The sequence below is a fragment of the Mesocricetus auratus genome, unplaced genomic scaffold (genome assembly GCF_017639785.1).
Source record: "Mesocricetus auratus isolate SY011 unplaced genomic scaffold, BCM_Maur_2.0 Super-Scaffold_100691, whole genome shotgun sequence".
NCBI classification, from domain to species: Eukaryota; Metazoa; Chordata; class Mammalia; order Rodentia; family Cricetidae; genus Mesocricetus; species Mesocricetus auratus.
Genome location: NW_024429267.1, coordinates 37,891,434 through 37,913,433, shown reverse-complemented (window position 1 = coordinate 37,913,433; position 22,000 = coordinate 37,891,434). Strand labels below are relative to the sequence as shown.

Here is a 22,000-nt window from a genome sequence, read left to right as displayed (position 1 = left end):
ATGCTCTTGCTTCAGCCTTCTGAATGAGTGACTGGGACTATAGATGACACCATTTGGCTAGCTTGCTTTTTATTTTTAAGTTGAAGTTAAAAAAAATCTAAGAGGTATAATGGCAGAGAAAATTAAAAAAGAAAAAAAAAAAGAGGATACAAAGAAACAAGAATCTCCTTCCTTCTCTTTTCCTAGCAAGGAAGATTTAACATAATATTTTTAGCATGATATCAGCCTTGTAATGATTCCATAAATGGCATCATTTGTTTGATTGCTTTAAATTACTTCATTGGAGAAATGTAAATTAAACACCATATATGTCTTCCATGTGTGTGAAGAAGATGAGCAACATTCAAAATATAAATAAAGATTTATAATGAAGAAAGTGACTTTATGATGTAAATTGCCCTAAATGTCAGTATTTCATTTCAGAAAAAGAATTCTTACATTTCAGAAACATATTCTTTCTATAATGAATCTCTTACGACAGATTTGTTTTATAATTTTGACTTAAGACACATTTTAAAATTTTGATTAAAAAAATGTTATTTAAGTATCTCCAGCCATGATTCACACTAACACTGTTGCTCCACATAATCACCATTCCTAGGAAACAAATTTCCAAAAGAGAAAAATACACGTTTATTTCTCTATTTTAATGGTATAAGATTTTTATAGTATGTTTGTATTTGAAGTTCGTTTTCATATTTTGTGCTTTCTCCAGATTTTGTTAAGTATCTCCTTGAAAAGTTTTATCCTTTGTTATAGTTTCATTTTGTTATTATTTGGTCTTCTGGTTAAGATTATAAATGACCATGAATTTGTGTTTTCAAGTGTGATAGTTTACATGGTTATTTCAAAGGCACAGTGTTGGATTCTATACTTGTTTCCTTACTCAGACAGATGTAAGGAATTCTTTCTAAGCCTTACCTATATATTGAACAGACGCCATGAACATTCTCAGGGTTTTCCATGGCACCACAGACATGTCGTCCTTTAGGACATGGCTTTGTTCTAAACAAGCTTCAGAGTTTGTAATTCTTTAACTTAATTGGCGGCTTAATTGTAAGTTACCTTCTTAGAGATGACCTTCCAAGAGTTGTAAATGACGTTCATTCATGGTAAGTATTTTTAAAGAGAAAACTGGGTTTTGCCACATGTCCACAGTGGTGAGACCCTTGACCTTCAGCACACTGAATACCACAAACCTGCTATATGCACAGTGGAGGTACTTATAGAAGACAGCAAAAGACTTTTACCTCAGAACTTCATTAAATGGAGACATGGAGTTAAGTCTTTTCATACAGTTCATGGTATGTAGTTGATAAATTCTTTATAATTTACATAAAAGACAGGTGGTTTATAAACGAAAAGGATGGGATAAAATATGGTCTTTAATTATATTTGTAAGGCAAATGGATAACTTAGATTTTTCAGGAGTGTGTTGTCTGGACATGAAATATTTGGAGTAACTAAGTACTTGGAATAGCAGAGCTTGAAAAAAAATTGAGGTTGTGAAAAATCAGAGCTTTTGTTAGTATCCTTCTTCATAATTCAAATGCCAGCATTAAAGTCAGCAGGACACATACCTGTTACCTGTGCAGTTCTTACCAGTAAGAATGACTAGTGGTTTTAAGTGGTTGAGGCAAGGTTCTCAGAGCAGAAACACTTTTTGACACCGGAAGAGTAAATTCAGTTCAGACCTGTACCCTGAGGCCCTGTCCCAATGCAGCCATGCTCACTTGTCTGGAACTCCCAGGGCGTGTTGAACAGCTGAGACAGGAGCACAAGCCCCTCCCGTTAAAGATTTACTTACTGTCTGGCCTTTGTGCAAAGAACTTAGCACTCTGTGCTAACACTGCATAGCTTTAAAAACAAAACAAACAAAAAACACCAGAAACAGATTTGGTGGAAACTATTCTTACTTTTTGTCTTTGTTCTGTAAAAGGAAATGGTACCCACAAAACCAGAAGAGTGAGATGTAGTCTGCCTTCCTGTACAAACTGTTATTAAGCACTAACAGTGTGACATTGTCATTAGAGATTCCCTAGAAATCAATTCTCTTATTTGAATGGTGATGGCATATGGGGACCTTGGGCAAAAGGGATCCAAACTGTGGCTTTTACTACTATATAAACGGTTATTGGAGTCTGTGGATTGCTTGGGAACATTGAATAAGATGTGTCTAAGAGAAAAGTAAGCAAACAAAGAATGTTGGAGATTCGAAAATCATACAATTCAAATAATCCAGATATACTGTACTTTGAAGCTTAATTCCATGTGACTAGAACAGCTATTGATTGAGAACTCAGTATGTGCTGGACACTGGTAAACTTGAGTATGTTATCTCTCTTTCTTTTTTTTAAAGATTTTATTTATTATATATACAGTGTTCTGCCTGCATATATGCCTTTTTGACAGAAGAGGGCACAAGATCTCATTATAGATAGTTGTGAGCTACCGTGTGGTTGCTGGGAATTGAACTCAGGACCTCTGGAAGCACAACCAGTACTCTTAATTTCTGAGCCATCTCTCCAGCCCCTCTTTCTCTCTTAAACCTCATACCACCCTGTGAGGTAACTGTTCCAGGCCTGGAAGTAAACAGTTTAACCAAGGTGTCAGCTAGTAAATCAATTCAGAATCTAAGTACTGCCCTCTTCTCTCTGAAGCCAACATCTCTGTTCCTCAGCAGTTCATTGTTTATGTCAAGTTGCAAAACTCTAGTAGAGCCAAAGGATGATGTAAAGGGTAAGAAGAATGTGAGATTCATCTAACATGGGGAGCTTGGTATGTAATTACAGAGTGTATGCTAGCAGACAGCAGGGCACCAGGTGGAGAATACACAATTTTCTCTGTTTGGTACTCAGGAGATAATGAGATACATCTTCATTTGTGTGTTTGTCATTCATGTTATACCACCTATGTAGCCAGAAATGAAGCAAAGATTGGTTTATACCTTGTAAGTTTAAAACAGATAAGAATAAATTGCTATAATATAGTTATCCCAGGGTTTCGTATGTGTATGGAAAGCCTTGTTTACACTGGAAACCAGTTTTGCTGTGAATAATTAATACACACAGAATAAGAATAACGGTAGCAAGACATAGTGTACAAGCTAATCAGTGCTTGGGAGGCAGGGGCAGGAGGATCATATATTGCAGGCCACATAGCACAGACCACAATATGTTGTAATTAGGATCAGCTTGTACAAAGGAGTTTGCAAAGGTCCTCTTATGAAGAAAGCTTTCCCACTTTTTTATTTGTGCACACAGAAATCTGTTGTTTCAGGAGTTTGGGGCCTATACAGTGGGAAATCTTCATGTCTGTTTCTTTTGCTTTTACTTAAATGTATTTCTAGAGGTACCATCTAAATGTGATTATGTTGTAAACTATCCTAGAGAGGAAATATTCAGATACTATTTCAGGCTGTGTTTTTTTCTTTTAAATAATTTGTTTATTTTTATTCTTTTGAGGTGCTGGGATCAAACCCAGCATGTACATGCTAGGCAAGCCACTCCACCACTGAACTACATCCCCAGCTAGAGGTACTATTTCAGAATTTTACTTTGTGGACAGATTCCTTATGGAATAGATTTAAACTTGAGGTAACATGTTAGATCCTTTGATCTTGAATAGCATTGTTCATCACTATAATGTAAGCTATATTAAGACAGTGCCTGGCCTATTACAGACATTAGGCTTGTGTTTGCTTAGTAAATTGTGTATGTCTGGGCCTTAATAAAGACTGTGAGGTATGTGACTGCACATATATATAGAGTAAATGTCTTATGTTGTACAGTTCCTGGGACAGTGCACAGTTCACATCCCTGGGATAATAAACAAGGAGGTGGAGGAATGTTTATTGCTAACTAAATGGTGATGTATAGTGTTTCTATTTAATTGTTAAACTAAAGTGTAATTTGGTGGCTGCTTTGATTCTATGCTGATGTAAGGTAATGATTGAACTTAAAATTTGAATTTATGTAGTGATACTTTTCATAGATGTGGGCTTTTTTTTAATACACCGTAACTTCTGAAATAATGTTTGTACTATTTTTTGTTGTTTGGGAGTAAGGAAAAGTTGAGCTGAAAGAGATATCCCACATTTCTTCAAAGAATAGAATATATTAAAGGTGTGTGTGTGTGTGTGTGTGTGTGTGTGTGTGTGTGTGTGTGTGTGTGTTAGTATATTTGTATGTGTGCAGGTGCACAAGTCTGTGCTTGCTCGTGTGGAAGCCAGAGGTCAATGTTGATATCTTTCTCTGTTGCTTAACACTTCTCTATTTTCTGCACCATTATGAAAATCAAAATCAGCCTTTTCATTGGCTAATATGAGATCTTACATTCACAGTTCTCATCTAGGTGGGGGTTAGAGCTTAAGTCAGTGTCCATTGCTGTCTATTACAACACTGAATAGGCTGAAACAGTGCAGTCTACACCCACCAGGCCTATCCTCTGCGATAGACAGGTCCTTCCTAATGTACTTGAGTTACTTACTTGCCTGGCTCGCTGCTTTCTCTTGCCTTAACTAGACTTCCCGGATGCAGTCATTTATCTTCGTAGATTAGGAGACTGCCTCTTCTGATTGTCAAAGTGTAACCCTAGTTCTTTACTGCTATGGTCAGCTCTGTCTTCTTTAGAACTGTGTCACTATACTTAATAAAACTTCTGGGAACCTTTCTCACAAGCTCATTTGGAATTAAATGGTAAAGTGACTGGATTGATGTTAAGATAATGACCATTTTGCCATTTGCCCCTTTGGCCCCAAACCTAAATTGCTTGCAAAGTTCACTAAAACCTCAGAGATAGGAGGTTTACTTTTGGTACAGTTGCTTGACTTGTTTTAAGTGTAGTTTAAAGTTCAAAATTAAGTTTTTTTCTTGTACTTAAAGAATGTTTCATCCTGTCTTGTCAAGAAAGAATAATTGAATCCAGGTGTTTTGCTTTGCTTGCTTTTTTAATAATACATTTCTGGTCCTTCCTGCTCTTGATAAACTCTCAGGAAAAGATGGCTTATATCTGGGCCTTAACTGCAATATGGGTCTACTGGAGTTTATTGATGAAGGACTGAGAGTGTCTCTTGTATCTAAAGGGTATCTTTGGGCTGTTGACATTGGCGTATGTACAGTGAGCCATCTTGTATTACATAGGCTCTGTACTTTCACCATCTCTTCCCCATGCTCAGAGGTCTTTTGACCTGGTGACAGGATCTCTCATCCTATTCTACTAGATCCATGTCCATTCCTGGGAGAATTGCAATAATACAAATGCAGCAGCATGCAGATATTGACTGCAGATACCAGCACAACACTTAGTTCATTGACGTAAACCTTCATCAGTTTCGGATGCAGGGATTTAATTGTGTAGTTACATTTACAGTTCCAGTCCCTAGAAGAAAAGGAATAGCTTCCTCCACTAGAAAGACAGCCTATTACTAGTACCCCTTCTGGTATTTGTGTGTGGGATCTGTAACAGAGGATAGTGTCTCATTTATAGAATCTCCAACAAGATCCATGAGTCAGTTAGAACAACTACTACTTGGCATTACTCTTACATCCTCAAAGGACCTAAGATTCTATTCTGGGTGCTATGACTTGGTCCCTTTCAATGTTTTGCGACATGGTACTGGGGTCATTAAGAGGTATCATAGAGAAAATGGTTTATTACACTTGCTTTTCCAACCCCAGATTTATAAAGCAATGTGGTACTCCATTAGACTGTCATGAGTCAGTGGACCTTGATCCTTCCCTGTTAACCTGAAAATTTGTTGTCTGTATTTCTAAAGTGTTCCTTAAAGCCTTATAAGCTCATTTTTATCCTGATTTGGTAATGATATTCTCACTGTGACAGAACCCCCCCATCCCTGTAAACAATAGCTTCAGTGCTTAGACTGTAAAACTTTGATTAAATCATGTTGCTCATTCACACAAACTCCCTGGATGTGCTTTTGAACTGTAATCATATGTTCTTATTCTGATTTTGTATTTTGTTAACGCTCTTATGAATCAAATCCTCAAGTTTTGAGCTTCCTAGAATCCTGACAAGTTTACTGAAATATGCTTTATAGCAACTTCATTTATAAGTCTATACCTACAGATGGCCAGGAAAGGTCAGTTTGTACCCAGATGGAAAGTATCTCAAGATAGCCTTAACCACAAAAAAAAAAAAACCAAAAACAAAAACAAAAAAACAAAACCCTTAGGAAGTTAACTGTGAGGTTACATTCCACTGTTAGAGTGGTGGGCACTAGCACCTCTTCACCATCCTCTCTTGAGCTCGGTTGTTTTCTAGAAAGGTCATTAATGGTCATTCTCCAGTTAATAGTAGGAACTCCATTCTTTGGAATGGTTGTCTTTCCTACCTTCCCTTTATTTATGTTTCTTTCATTCTACTTCACTTAAGCCCATGATCCCGTCATTTCTTTAGATGCCTTTGCGGCTGTAGACACAAACTCCATAGCACACATGTAGTTGTTATTCAGCACCAAGTTTGGTGGAAGGAATCTCTTCATCTCTATTATTCCCGTGAGTTGTAAACCATGCTCATGACTAGACATTCATGTTTGCTGAATAAATGAGTGCAGGAATGCATGTAGGATCTGGATTATTTGCCCTTCCTGGTTTTGATATGTGTTTCACTAGGCCTAGTTAGTCCTTGCCTTTTTTCCTGTTTATCTTGCTTTCCATAGTGCTTATGAGCAATCTAATGGTCTTGTCCAGGGAAACAGATTGTTGTTTGCCTGCTGATGTCATGGGATGATTGCTGTCTTCTCATTTTACTGAAGACCTAGAGAGGCAAAGTGACTGCCTAAGGTTATATCACAGATTCACTGCATTACATTGTATTTTACATCTTCCCTCACTAGGTTGACTCTCCAGTCATTTTATATGATCAACACTCTGTTCCATCTCCCTGGGCTGTGTAATTGTTGACCTCAATAACTTTGTGATGGATGTCATAGCCTTGCTGTGGGGCCATACTAAGCATGTAGAATTCTCTTGCTCATCTCTTATATGGAGTTAGGATCTTTCATAAGGCTAGGCAGTTCCAGACATTTGTTTATTTTACATGTATTTGAGTATGTACACAAATGCTATCTGTGTGCACGGGTGCCATGGTGTATGTTTGGGGTTCAGAAGAAAATTTGTGGGAGTCAGTTCTTTCCAGCATGTGCCTTCCAGGAATCAAACTCAGGTTGCCAGGCTTGGTGGAAAGCATCTTCACCTGCTGAACCATCTTGCTGGCTGCACTCAGGTATTTATGACCTGTTGCTATATGGAGATAGTTTTTACTAGATGTTTGTATGATTGCTACACTATCCCGTCACTTGGTAGGTTTACTTCTTTGGCTAAATGTGGCCAGTAAACATTGTTCATAAGTCTTGCCTATGACTAGGCTTCCTAAGCACCTGAGGTGAGTCCTGATAGTGTTTTTTTGGTTTTTAGAAAGTAACCCTGTGTCTCATTCTCCTGTACACACACAGCCTCTGATGAAGTCACTGTAAAGATACAAGAAGGAAATGGGGAAGTGCTCTAGGGGTCATGTACCCAACTTGATGTATTCAGCATAACAAAGGTAAAGAAAAAAAAGGAGAGTATGGAGAGGTTCCAATAAGAAGTGTGAGTTCAAGCCTGGCATAGGCTTGTGGTCCCCATCACTCAGGAGCCTGGGGTGACAGGATCACTTGGGTTCCTGTGTTTGAGTTAGAGACTCAACTAGGGCAACATAGACAGACCCCCATCTCAAAAAGAAAAAAAAAAAAAGAAAAAAGAGTGGGCTGTTAACTGATGTCCCAGAGAAAAAGCAAAGTCCCTGTAAAGTAGAGGTGAGGGTGAGTGCAGTGAGCTGGTGGTATGATGGAGCTAGAAGATTTGAAGGGGGAGATGGGTACCACAAGGAACATGGGGATCTCTTGCAGGTGAGTACAGGGCTGTGGGAACCTATGGTGAAAGTCTGACAGGTGGGATTGTGCCTGTTGAGAAGCAGGCAGGCATCCACATGGGGAAAAATTATATGAGAGTTAAAGAGAGAAGCTAGTGTGAGAAAGAACGTATATGATATGGGCGGTTAGAAGTGATAATGGGGCAGAACATGGATGCTCATGAAAGGTAAGGATATGATTAGGGTTGGTCTGGCAAAAGGAACATATATATACTCTTATACTATATATATCCTTGGGTTATTTAGACACTAAAAACACTATATGAAAATCTGTTTTCCTCAACTATGGCTAAAGTGTGGTTCTTTATTCTGGCTCTTGCTTCATGTGCATGTACGTGTTATGTTTGTAATGTATATATATGTGTGCATGTGTGTTATGTGTATGTATGTGTGTGTGCAAATGTGTTAATGTGTATGTTTGTAAGTGAGAGGACAGCTTTCAGAAGCTAGTTCTTCCACCATGTGAATCCAGGTGCTTAATCTCAAATCCTTAGACTCAGTGGCACATAATGTTAGCCACTGAGCCTTCTCACCTGCCCAAGGTTTCCCTCCAACCCTCCTCCTCTTAATGTGTGTATGTTTTGCCTGTATGTCTGTTTGTACCACTTTTGTGTAGTGCCTGTGGAGGCCAGAAGAGAGCATTGAATTCCTTAGACTGGAGTTACAGAAGGTTATGAACTGCTATGTGAATACTGGGAATCAAACCCGAGTCCCATGGTAGAGCAGTGCTTTTAACCACTGAGTCATCTCTCCAGGTTCTCTGTTCTTGATAGCAGAGGTCTCATTACTGGTTACTGGTAATTGGAAATGACTTCTGTTTCTCGACCCTGAACATGCTGAGAATTCTCTCCTGTTCTGCAGTCTGTCTTCTGAACCCTGTGCTACTCTAGGTTGGTGGTCTTAGGCTTCAGCTTAGGTTGCACAGTGAACTCACTTTTTAAAAAACACAGGTTCCTCTCTATGGAAGAATCACGCTTAACTGATGTGTCCTGGACATAAGGACTTTCAACAGCTCCCTCAGTGCCTTGGTCTGTGCTAGGTATTCCAGGTATTCGAGGGTGGATCATTCATGTTCAGGACTGTTAGCCAGTGCAGTATTACAGGTGTTGCTAAATACATGGACTCTGTAGTCAGGTAGCTCTTGTGTTATTTAGGATCCACAACTTCCTAGTATGTCAGTGACAGTGTTCATAATAGCGCTTGCAGAAGAGATAATGAAAGTGTCAGATATCCAGAGATTAGAAAATGTTTAGCAGGATGACGATGTTAATATTTTTGTGATTGTACTACAAAAGTCTGTTTTTCTGTAGGCTCATGCAAGCTTAACATTTCCTCTGCACACTATTCTTTTATCAGTACATGGCTTACTGAGGACGGGTTTCAGGGTATCTTTTAACCATAAGAAGCAAAGCTTAATAGTTGTTGTGGTGTCATATATCAGGGTCTGATGCTGTAGTGAAGGATAGCAAGGGTAATGTGTAAATATTTCACTCAGTTTAATTTCACTTGTAAGGTGGAGGAGCCGCAGAATGACTGTGTCAGAACCTATAGATTACACTCACTTGATGAGGACCGTGTGGACTATGATTCTTTTTCATTCATACAGGGAGATGCCTCACCCCAGATTGTTTATGCACACCTCTGTAGTACATATGCCACTTAAATCTTGTTTTAAATATCTTTAAAAATAAAGAAACATAATTATGGCTGTCATTCATCCCAGCTTGTCCTTAGTGAGCTGCCTGTCCTACTGCAAGGTGATTGTTGAGAGGTAAAATTTTTTACTGAAAACATTAAACTCTTAATGGACATTAACATACTTGCATTTACAAGCAGTGAAGTTTGTCACCTTCATGTTGTTATTTATGCAGCATTAACCTTTTTCTCCAGATCATTGAGACTGAAAATATGATGGACCGGATTGTGACTGGCTTGTCTGAGTCTAGTGTCAAGGTGCGGTTAGCTGCTGTCAGGTATGAGCTTTACATGGTCTGAATAAAAATCCCTTGCTGTGTATTTAGCCCGTTTCCTTTCCGGTCCTTCACTAAGCACAGGATGCAGATGTTCTGGAACATCTGCTCAGGTGAAGCCATGCAGTGCACTGTTACCTAACAGAACCTCCAACGCCTGAAAGGTGTCTTGCTGTAGTTGACATAGTATCGATAGCCATGCTTGAAGTGTACGTTCATATTAGTGAAAAGCCAAGCAATTGATTTGGAATGTGAGTTTTGGCTTCTTGGGAAGCTAATTTTGATCATTCTTTATAGATGTTTGCACAGTTTATCCAGATCTGTACAGCAGCTTCGAACCAGTTTCCAGGATCATGCGGTGTGGAAACCTTTAATGAAGGTGAGAAAGTCACAGCAGTTGGCACAGAGCCTGTGAGCTGAACTGGCCAGCAGTATTCTGGTCTAGGATAACATCTGATTCTTGAATAGAACATGTTGGTGTTTATCTTAAGTCAGATGTTCTGAGCAGCTACAAATTAGAAAATGCATTTCTCAGGGCAGTGTTTCATGTCAACTTTGTCTCTGATAATTTTTTTAATGTCTTAAGTGACTGTATTCATTTCATTAGAACTTTAAAATTTATTTTGATTTTGTTGTTGTTGTTTGTTTTTGAGTACTTATTAAACGAAGCCTCCAGGCACATCGGCCTTGCAATAGCCATCTATTACTCTTGCTTAAACTTCAGTTTACAGTGGGCACATTAGTGTGCCAGAAATAAGAGTAATGTCAAGAGGAATAATTGTGAATTATACTTTAAAGGTAAAAAGAACGTAAGGATTTCTTTCTATGAGCAGAATTGCTATGTATGAAAGGTGTAGGCAATAGCAAGGGTACCTTCATGACTATCATAGAAGGATGGAGTGCTATGAGACAAATTGATGTCTACAGATAACCAGGTGGAGATAGGTGGTTAATGTCTGATATTTTAGTAACTGGAAAGTAGAGACAGAGGAAAATCATGAGGTGAAGGCAGTTGGATTATATAGTGAGACCTTGTTTTTTTGTTTTTTTTTTTTTTGATGTTTTTGTTGTCTACTTTTAAAGATGGATTTGACCAGTGTTGTAGACCTTGGGAATTAGCATGCTGAGTGGTTCTTATGGGAAAGTTGATCTCATGGCAGAGTATATGATTTATTCTTTGAATCTTGAAATAAGATGACAGTTGTTGTTTAAGAAACAGTATGAGCCAGGTGGTGGTAGCTCACACTTTTAATTCCAGCATTCAGGAGGCAGAGGCAGGTGGTGTGAGTTCAAGGCCAGTCTGGTCTACAGAGTGAGTTACAGGATAGCCAGGGCTACACAGTGAAACCCTGTCTCAGAAAACCAAAACAGAAAGAAAGAAAAGAGAAACAGTATGAACTGTAGATCTACTTCACTGGAAGGCATGACAGCATTGGGCATGTTTTGTGTTTAGGTTTCTAGGAGGATGTCATGACACGGCCTTGTGAGGCTTATCAGAACAAAATATTCCTTCAGTTTCTCCTTTGCTGTAGGCCTTCCTTCTCAGGCGAAATTGCACTTGTTTCTCTTCTAGTCACTGACACTATTCTCTGAGTTTCTTTCTCTGCATTTCCCCTACTGTACAAATGGCACCCCTCTGAACATGACTTATTCATTTCCTGCTGTATTTTTGTTTTCTGAGACTCATTGAGAGCCCTCGTCTCAGAATGGTTATTTTTCTACTGTAACTACAACCTTAATGCCTTTCCACACTGGGAAGGTACCAGCTACCTCAGGGTGGGGGGTGGGGGGGCAAAAGGGGGGGAGGTGGACCGGTTCAGGTCAACAAAAGTCTGTTTCAGATTTGTAATCTCTTAATCTAAAACCAGTGAGGCCAAATTTGACATTCTTAGATTTTTGAAGGCTCTCCTCAGTTAATGTTTTCTTTTATAGTTCCTACTCTTTATTTTCAGAGTTTTTTTGGGGGGGTTAGTTTGTTTTTAATTATAGCTTGATCATAATTTATTTACTATTCACTCAAGACCTTTTAACTATTTTCTGTTTCCCAAAATAGCTTGTTTTGTGTCTGGAGCCCTTTTTCCTGGTTTCTCAGCTCAAAATTTGTCTCTCATACACATCAGGGATAGAGTAAGGTGATCTCTATTCACTTTACCAAATGTTTGATGAGCAGCCTACGGGAGTTTGTACTTGTGGCTATATGTGGCTTCAACTCTCAAATCATGCCTTAGTAGCACATTTACGATATAATGTTAGATGCAGGTACTCAGGCTCACTTTCATTTCTTATAGTTGAGAAGCTGTTTATGTAGATAGTAATTTTTTACTTGCTTTTCCATATATCGTAATCTGTTGGGTAGCAAAGCACAAGAGAATAGCCATTTGATTTTAATAAAAAATTTTGTGTTTGAATTTTTTCTTCTTGGATGAAACTCGTATGGATGGATATAATTTTTGTTGTTCTGGGGTCAAACCCAGGGCCTCATGCATGCTAGACAAGCACTCTGCCAACTGCTCTATACCCCCCAGTCCTGTTTTATTACTAAAATTCTGTTTACTCAACAGTAAAAGTCAGCTTCTGAATTGCAGTACTTTTTTCAACATACACTGTCCAGGATGAGAAGTCAAAATGAAGATAATTGTTTAGGGTTTTACTTATTCATCTGTGACCTTCACTTTCAGCTTTTCAAAGTTAATGACATCGCTGTTTTTATTTTATAGGTTTTACAAAATGCACCCGATGAAATCCTAGTAGTAGCATCTTCCATGTTATGTAACCTTCTTCTTGAATTTTCTCCAAGTAAAGAGGTTAGTATTAATCTTTTTTATCTGGTAAACTTTAGTCAATTGCTGTTTTTTGTTTTTGCTTTTTTTAAAAAATTTATTTGGCTTTTCCAAGACAGGGTTTCTCTGTGTAGCCCTGGCTGTCCTGGAACTCGCTTTGTAGACTACACTGGCCTTGAACTCACAGAGATCTACCTGCCTCTGCCTCCTAGGTACTGGGATTAAAAGTATGTGCCACCACTACCCAGCTTTTCTTCTTTTTAAAAAATAATAGTTGGTGTTGAAATTGTGGATTGGGTTTAAGAACTGCTTCTGACTGTTGGTTTTGGAAGAAAAGGAGACAAATCACTTATTATTTCAGTATTGGAATCACTTCCCATTGCTTTGTTCATCCTACCTGTCATGTTCATCTTACTTCATAGATGTTACAATGTCCAAAGCCACCCCAGTAACATTCACCTGTCATCTCAGCTACTTAAGAGGCTGAGGCAAGAGTATTCCACAAGCCCCTGAATTTGAGGCCAACTTGTCTATAATAAATAACTAAGAGATATCACAGAATGTAGTTAGTCTATATTGAAATTGCAAGTAAAATAATTATAAAAATATAAATAACAGACTATTTTCAAACAGTATTTGCTAAAGAATAAATTGAAGAACAACTTTGCCTTTGAAAATGGGGATTGTAAGTCATTTCAAGAAAATAACTCCTTGCATCAGAAAGTAATATTCAGTGGTCATTGTTTGGGGAAGAACAAGTGTAGGGACTTTTTTCTATTTATTTCTGTTCTTGACAGTTTTCTACTTGTATGATGAATTTAGTGGTTTTCACTGTACTTCCTATCACCTCCTCCTTCTAGTGAATCCCTTCTTTCCCAGTGAATCTCTCATGTCTTCCCATGCTTCTGTGTGTGAACCGCTTTGTTTGATTAGGGTTGCTTACATGAGCATGCATGGAAGTGGGTTGACTGTGGTTGCTTCACAAAGAACATGACATCTTTCTTCCCCAGCAGCCATTAACTGACAGTAGACCTTCAAGAATGGGTGCAGTCTCTTAGGCACCTCCTAGTTATGCAGTGTTCTCTGAGGTTTTGAGAGTCCCCTTATACAATTTTTAAAGTTTTTTAAGCTCATGACATTTTGTTTTTAATAAAGAAAAGTAAACTTAGTAAAGGATAGGTGAACCTTACACAGTTTTGCTGTTACGGTATCTCTGGTCTGGAGCTTGTAGAGTATGGTTAACCATATGTACAGAAAATGGATTCAGTCTCCATCGTGTGTGTGTGTGGGGGGGGGGGGTTGTTCCAGTCCTGAAATGAGGTTTATTTTTTGCTAGGCCTCTGGTAGTTTATAAATTTATTTTCTGTATTGAAACATCTGCAGGCCTTGACTGGACTTAGGACGGCAACATTGACAAGGTGGAAATCAGAGCTGGTCACTGATATTCTTACACTGTAGGAACAGAAATCAAGACAGGCTGACTGAACTTCCTGTCCTCTGCCTGCTGTGGAGTGCTGACCAAATTCCACTTGAGTTACCATCAGAGTAACTCCACCTATGTAGAGCAGCGTGTGTTAGGTCCAGTGAGGAAATGTGGTGGATGAACTCAAAGGAGCTACTGAAATATTGTTGGGCCAGTTGGCAGAATTAGATAGAGAGTATATGTTGGTAAAAGTATTGTTTTAATTTGGTGTTAACTCTTCTACATTTAGTAGTATATTGTGATGGTCTAAGAATCTCTTTGTTCTCAGGAAACACATTGAAGTATTGAGGGTTAAAGGCATTAAGACTGTATTCTTTTCAAATGGTAAAATAAAATTAATGTAGAGTGAGTGCATAGAATGAAAAATATGATAGAGTGCCCATGGCAAATGTTTGAAATACTAGAACTTCAATATGTAGTCTTCAAAGATGTCATTTTGAAAGGCAGCACCCTTTCCTGGGTCTCTACAGCTAAATTCCTTAAGATCCTTTTAGTAACCACTTGGCATCTGGCCTTTCGTTATTCATTAATGGTAAATCTTAATCCTGTAAAGTTTGGGTTTTTAAGAACTCTCTAGAAACCCATTTTCATCTTGGTATTCTAACATATTCGGTAGTTAGGTTATTCTGGGCATGAGCTGTGGTGTGCCTTTAAAAGCACAGTTGTGCTGTGCACACGTCATGGGCAATTAGTGTAGAGAATAGGCCCAAAACAGGAGTTCTGCAGTGTGTTTGGAGTGAAGAGAACAAGAGTAGGGAAGTAGACAGAAGGGTTATAAGAGTCTGTGAAATGGATGTGTGTGTGCACGCGTGGGAGAGAGAGCGCGGGGGCGGGGGGTGGGGGGAGGAGGACAGACACAGACAGACAGACACACCTTGTCTTCCTCAAGATAACTTTAACTTTTAGGGGTGCATTCATTCCTGCTTAGAATTGGCGACTTGGAGAAGAGATTATATAGTGAGTGGTGGGGCAGATGCTGTAGTTTGCGTATTGACATGGACTCTGTTTTTCATTGTTATTTATTTATCATTCTCTTTGCTCCTTTTCCAATCAGCCAATTTTAGAATCAGGAGCTGTAGAGCTGCTTTGTGGATTGACACAGAGTGAAAACCCTGCTCTAAGAGTGAATGGGATTTGGGCTTTAATGGTATGTTTCCCCCTTTTAATGTCACAATTTATAAGAAAAATAGTTATTACCAAAGTTTTGACTATGGCATTTATTCTGGAACCAACCTTCCTTCCTTTCTTCCTTCCTTCCTTCCTTCCTTCCTTCCTTCCTTCCTCCCTCCGTTCTTTCTTTCTTTGTTTCCTTCCTCTTGTTTTTTTTTTTTTGAGACAGGGCTTCTCTGTGTAGTCCTGGCTGTCCTAGGACTCACTCTAGCCCAGGCTGGCATCAAACTCACAGAGATCTGCCTGACACTGCCTCCTGAGTGCTGGGATTAAAGGTGTGTGCCACTCCACTGCTTAGCTGGAATTTTTCTTTTAAAAACCCTGTCTCAAAAAACCAAAGCAAAACAAAAAAACTGGCTAACATAGTCCAGTTTTCTAATGACCTATGACCTAAAAGATTCTGTATTCATCTTTCAGGTTCAGCTGTAAAGGAGTTGTCTGGTCATGTATCAATCCATCATTTGGGAAAAGAAGTCTGTGTTCTTCTGAATACACTACTTGTCATAGGAGCTGCTTATTTCACATGTATAGGGAAATTCTTCTCATTCTTTACAGATAGTAAAGCAAGGCATAGAATGATTGCTGTTCCAAGTGACACACAAAATTTCATCCTCAGATAGACATTCTGAAGTAGCTGAATTGAGCTAATGTAAGCATCACCCATGCAGGTAGCATATTTTGTAGAATAGTTACCTTACCAAAATAATATAACTGGCACATAAATACTTAGTAATTGGACATTTTCTAGTAAATATAATAATAGCTTCTAAAATTGTGAGGTCAGAGCCATTTTTCTCAAGACTATTAAAGTTTATTAAATTTTGAAAAGGAGCAAACCTACATGGATTTTTAAAAAATATATACTTATGGTATTTGCAATTTAATTGCTGTGTATAAGACCAAAGCTAGATGCTTTATATTTGTAATTGCTGTTTTAAAAACAATACGTTATTACATTTGTTTAGTAGGGGAGTGTGTCCACATGCCAGAGGTGAGAGTCCAGCTTGTAGGGAGGTCAGTTCTCTCCTTTCACATGTGAGTCCAGCCTGTAGGGAGGTCAGCTCTCTCCTTCCACATGTGAGTCCAGCCTGTAGGGAGGTCAGCTCTCTCCTTCCACATGTGAGTCTGTGTCTTTACCTCCTGCTGGGCCCTTCTGCTGCCCTGTGCTCGCTCTTTAGCTTCTCTTGCCGTGGACCTACCTTACTGGTGGGAAGAGGTTGGAAACAAGCTCCCATGGTGCCCAAGCCTCAGCTTGGCTCCTTGCTCCACTGTATATCTGCTGAGTTATTGACATAAACAATCGTCTAATAAAACACTAAACTCCATCTTTTCTTAGTGATTTTTCTTCTTAGTACAATTTGTAGCTCTTCTTAAAACACTTCAGGTCTTTTTTTATTTTAAGTTTCTACTACCATCTTTCTACCTTACCTCCTTTTTAGGACTGCTCTCCCAGCGTTAGTTCCCAGTTCCTAGCTGTTTACCTTTCACTCTCAGGAACACTCCAGTAGGAAAGCTCACTCAGAAACCTGAGTGTCTATATGTATGTGACTATTCCTTGGATCTTTCACTTAGTCTGTGAGGCTTGAGTTGTGAGTTCCCTGACATGCCCAAGTTTGTTGCTAGACACCAAACTAATCATCTCATTCTACAATCCAAATAAACTAGAACTGTCTTATTCTAATCAGTCTCCATATCACCAGCTTCTATGACCTCTGTTCATGAAACAATGCTGAGATTACCTTGGCCTGGGTCTCTGATGGCTAGCAAGTGCACTTTGACTCTTGTATTGCCCTGAATCATTGGTAACCTTGTTCTCTGATAGGTCTTAGTTATTTGATTAAAATTGTTATTGACTAGAGGGCAATAACAAAATTTTACTGACTAAAATTGCCCTGGTAAACACACACACAAATCCACCAATTTATAAGAGATTTTTATAGCAAATGTTTGCTTATAAATTATTACTGGTCATTTGCTATTATTTTTTCTTTAGACAGAGAGCTTAAAATAAGCTGGGCTAATCTATTATATGAAATAGAAAATAAGTAGAAACAAAGTAGCCCCTGGCCATTTGAGTCAGGGCATACTTCCGGCCTACTGAGAGTTTCCTGTGTGATAGGGCATGTCATCCTAGCACCTAGCATACAATACATAAAAATATTTTCAAAGGTAATAAGGGGGTTTGTTTTTGTCCAAATGCCTGTCAGTAAGTGATTATATTCCTCTTACAGAAGTATATCTAAGAGTTATTGTTAGTGCTTTCTACAGGTGAATAAAAGGAATCAGAAAAATAGTATGACTAATACAACTTCTGTCTGTATTTTGAAATGATCAAAGTTCTATTAAAATAAAATTTAATACAGTGACCATAGACATGATTGTTGTAATGTCTTTAATCCTTTCAGAATATGGCATTTCAGGCTGAACAAAAAATAAAAGCAGATATTTTACGAAGCTTGAGTACTGAACAGCTCTTCCGGTTGTTATCAGATTCCGATTTGAATGTGCTGATGAAGACATTAGGACTTCTTAGGAATCTCCTCTCCACTCGGCCTGTAAGTAACGGTCCATAGGATTCTCCATTGCTCAGCATCTGCGAGTGAGTAAAATGTTCTTCATCCCAGAGAAACAAGTTCACATGTGGGCCTATCACTTGCGCGGATGCACTGGCAACTGCTGGGCTGTATAGTCCCCTACCTGCCACCACCTCTTGCATGTTGGGTCTCCCTCCCTTGTGCTGGGTGTATGCCTGCCTTGACTTGTCACTCTATTCTTGTCTGGTTTGCTGACCAGAGTGGATCTTCTCATCTGTCCAGATCATTGTCTCTGAGGCCTGTGTTTTCTTTTTTGAAAATTCCTCTCAGTATCATTACACAGACACTATCCATCCCCCTGCTTACATATTGAGGTCATTGCAGAGAGAAATGGGTATGTGAAAGAGCAAGGCTGAGCTCTTACGTTCCCTGACCACCACCATCAGTGGTTCTTGGGTAGATAAAGAACATGATGGCCCCTTCTCTGCCTTACTTGTTTTTTCAGTTATCCTCACCACATTTGTACCCTAAGCCCATGTCAGTGACCTGCATCATATTTCCCATGTCTCTGGCTCCCCGTCCATTTTGTGCTTCTTGTCCTCAGTGGTTTTAGTTCTCTTTATAATACACACATAGAGGGAAAGGGAGCGGAGTGGCTTCAAAACACAATAAACACTGGTCTTTGAAGTCTGGTCTGGAAGCTGTGTTGCTCCTGCTTGAAGCAGTTGTGTATCATGTATCTTTGAGCAACGTTCTGTAAGTCAGCTATAATGGCCCATGGCCTGTAATCCCAGCACTTGGGTGGTGTATCAAGAATTCATGGTCTTGGTCAGCTGCATGAGATCCTCTTTCAATAAGCTAAAACTAAAATGAAAGAAAAAGAGGCCTCCTGTGGTCTCTTTCTTTGTTTTCCAGATGGTAATTGTGGATTTCCCATTGCTTTCCAGCATATAGATAAAATAATGAGTACTCACGGAAAGCAGATTATGCAAGCTGTCACTCTGATACTGGAAGGGGAACATAGCATTGAAGTTAAAGAGCAGGTATGTGCTATGGAGAGCCTTATGACTGTAAGTACAAAGGCCGATCTGTAGTCTCATGTAATATGTCTGCAGTGTCCTCTGTCACCCCTTCAGCTCCTTCCAAAGGGTCCTCTAGCACTCCTTCAGCTCTTCCAGTGACTTCTTTCCCTGGAATAGAGAAAAACATGACAGAGTCTGTAGTTTTCTCCTTTGTGTCACATACCATATGCACTGACCCTGTCTCTGTAGGAACAGCCTTCTTTTAGCATGCTGGACTTCATGCTTTCACCAGGATTAACTGGAGATAACCCTTCTCTATCACTATACTCCAACTCAAGTTCCTGCAACTCCAGTTAGATAATTCTTTATCCTCAAGACAGTTTTGGTTTCTTTACTCTTTGGCATCTTCTACTTTTGGTTACCATTTCAAACCTTGATTTTCTATGAGACATATTTTGGGAAGGTCTAAAAGTACAGCAGCTACATTATCATGGAATCAGTTGGGAGTCACTTTCTGTATTTTCTAGAATTATCATAGAAGTTGTGTATATTTTATTTTACACAAAAATAAAAATGACCTTCCAAGATGGTAGCACAGACTCTGAAGCTCTGCTGGTGATTACTTTCCTGGCATAGTTGTTTGGCTTCATGGCTCCATTAGTGTTTAGAATTTATTGAGCCGTTTGTGTGTGTACACATGAACACACACACACACTATTATGTATGAGAGAGAGAGACAGAGAGAGAGAGAGAGAGAGAGAGAGAGAGAGAGAGAGAGAGAGAGAGAGAGAGAGAGAGAGAGAGAGAGAGAGAGAGAGAGAGAGAGAGAGAGAGAGAGAGAGAGAGAGAGAGAGAGAGAGAGAGAGAGAGAGAGAGAGAGAGAGAGAGAGAGAGAGAGAGAGAGAGAGAGAGAGAGAGAGAGAGAGAGAGAGAGAGAGAGAGAGAGAGAGAGAGAGAGAGAGAGAGAGAAATTTGTCCTGGATCATTATGGAGATTTAACTTACCCTTTGTGATCCTGACTTAGAATAATCCTGGACATCAGAGAACTTAGGACTTGAGAGCTGGGCCTGGATTTAATAACAACAACAAAAAAGAGTTGACTAAGTCATTTTAAGACAAATATCTTAGGTTATTTAAAAGAAGTAAACTTTAGATGAACAGTCATTTAGCACTGAAAGGTATAATCTAAGCATCACTGGAAATAGTTGAAATGAAAGCCATCACTGGGATACAAGAATGAAGAAACATGCTATTCAAAAGAAACTTGTTCTTGGGAAGCATACAGATGTATTCTGTCTGTGGAGACAGCTCATCTGGGTAGAATTCTGTCGGAAAAGAAGCAAGGCAAGAAAGGCCATGCAAGATTTAGATGTGGGCAAAAGACCAACAACAGTGTGTTTTCACAGGGCACAGGTGTAGATATGGACTTTTTCACTGATTTGGAGGTGACCCAGAAGTGGGTGTGAATAGGAGATTTAAACTGCCTAGTTGTTAGCTGGAAGTTCAGTCCTTCTCAAAAGCGTCTAATAAGTTTTTTTTTTAAATTGGGCCATACATTAAGCTGCATGCATTTGCAGTATATGTAAGTTTTCACAGGTGCATTTATCCATGAAGCTACTTGTCTTAGGGTTTCTATTGCTGTGAAAAGATACCATGAGCATGGAAACTCTTATAAAGGAAAATATTCAATTGGGGTGGCGTACAGTTTCAGAAGAACAGTGTCGTCATGGTGGGATATGGAGGCGTTCAGGCAGACATGGTACTGGAGAAAGAGCGGAGAGTTTTACATCTTACTCTGCAGACAACAGGAAGTAAACTGTGTCACTGGTATAGCTTGAGCATAGACCATCTCAAAGCCCATTCCCACAGTAACACACTTCCTCCAACAAGGCCATATCTGTTCCAACAAAGCCACACCTCCTAATAGTGCCAATGCCTATAGGGACCATTTTCTTTCAAACCACCATGCTACCACTGCAGTCAAGGTGGTGAATATACTTCTTGTTGCCCTTTGGTTGGGAAGAATGGACCAAGTTTGTCCAGTCATATCACTCCTAATCCACAGGGCACTGGAATATGGCAAGCAAAAAAAGTAAGGTACACAGATTTGAAAGATGAAACAGAACTGTCCTCCAGACATGAAGGATTGTATAGAAAATGACAAGGGCTCATTTAAAAAACAAGTCTATAAATTAAGCAAGGTAACAGTATAGGAGAATTATTTTCATAAATAAGCAATGAATAGTTTGTAATTATGCTAAAAAGTAGCATTAGAAGTAGTTTGAAAAAATAAGTACTTAGATTTAAATCTCATAAGGGTCTGTTTACTAAAAGTTATAAGACTGTTAACAGTGGAACTAAGTAACTAGGAGTTAAGAAAACATGTTGGCTCTCCCTAAATTAGTTTACAGACAACATAATGCCAGTCATGATCCCCAAATAAATTATTAATATAGTTATAAATTAACAAAGTCTTTTAGTTTTTAAAATCTCTGGAAAGTAAAAGGAACTAGAATAGCTAAGGAAAAAAAAGTAGAAGATCTATGTTACTGACTAAGAAATTATAAAATACAGTACTTGAGACAGTATACCATCAGGTGACAGATAGACCCAGTTGGGAGTTTAGAAATAAACCCACATGTGCATGATAACTGGCAGAGCTACTGAGGTGATTCACTGGCAAATAAAAATGTATTCGTAAACCAAATGTAAAAAGTAAAATTATAAAACTTTTAAAATACAGTAGAAAAAATTGAAAATTTTAAGATATGACCATTAAATTAGCATCTAGGAAAGGTACATTGATCTTCATCTGTCTGTGAAACTTCCACTCTATAGAGTGTACTGTTAATAGCATGAAACAGTAAGACACCCCACCTGAGGGAAGTAACTGTGAGCACATTGAACATATTGACTTGTGTCCAGAAGATACAAGAAGCTTTTGGAATAAAAAGAAACCAACCAGGGCTGGGTGGTGGAGGCGCCCACCTTTAATCCCAGCACTCGGGGCAGAGGCAGGCGGAAGCCCAGCTTGGTCTACAGAGAGAGTTCTAGGACAGTCCCCAAGGCTACATAGAGAAAGGAAGCCGGGCATTGGTGGGGCATGCCT

At 39.0% G+C, this 22,000-nt stretch overlaps 1 protein-coding gene across 4 annotated transcripts in view; it reads left to right on the top strand.

Annotated features, from left to right (window-relative positions):
- The window catches only part of Armc8 (armadillo repeat containing 8), an 85,376-nt gene that overhangs the window by 49,403 nt on the left and 13,973 nt on the right, over positions 1–22,000 (top strand). For all 4 annotated transcript variants that reach the window (XM_040740288.1, XM_040740289.1, XM_040740287.1 and 1 more), the window contains 6 exons: positions 9,823–9,905; positions 10,200–10,281; positions 12,620–12,706; positions 15,220–15,312; positions 17,741–17,890; positions 18,817–18,912. In XM_040740288.1, the coding sequence (XP_040596222.1) occupies positions 9,823–9,905; positions 10,200–10,281; positions 12,620–12,706; positions 15,220–15,312; positions 17,741–17,890; positions 18,817–18,912 (591 nt within the window). The remainder of the gene's footprint in view (positions 1–9,822; positions 9,906–10,199; positions 10,282–12,619; positions 12,707–15,219; positions 15,313–17,740; positions 17,891–18,816; positions 18,913–22,000) is intronic.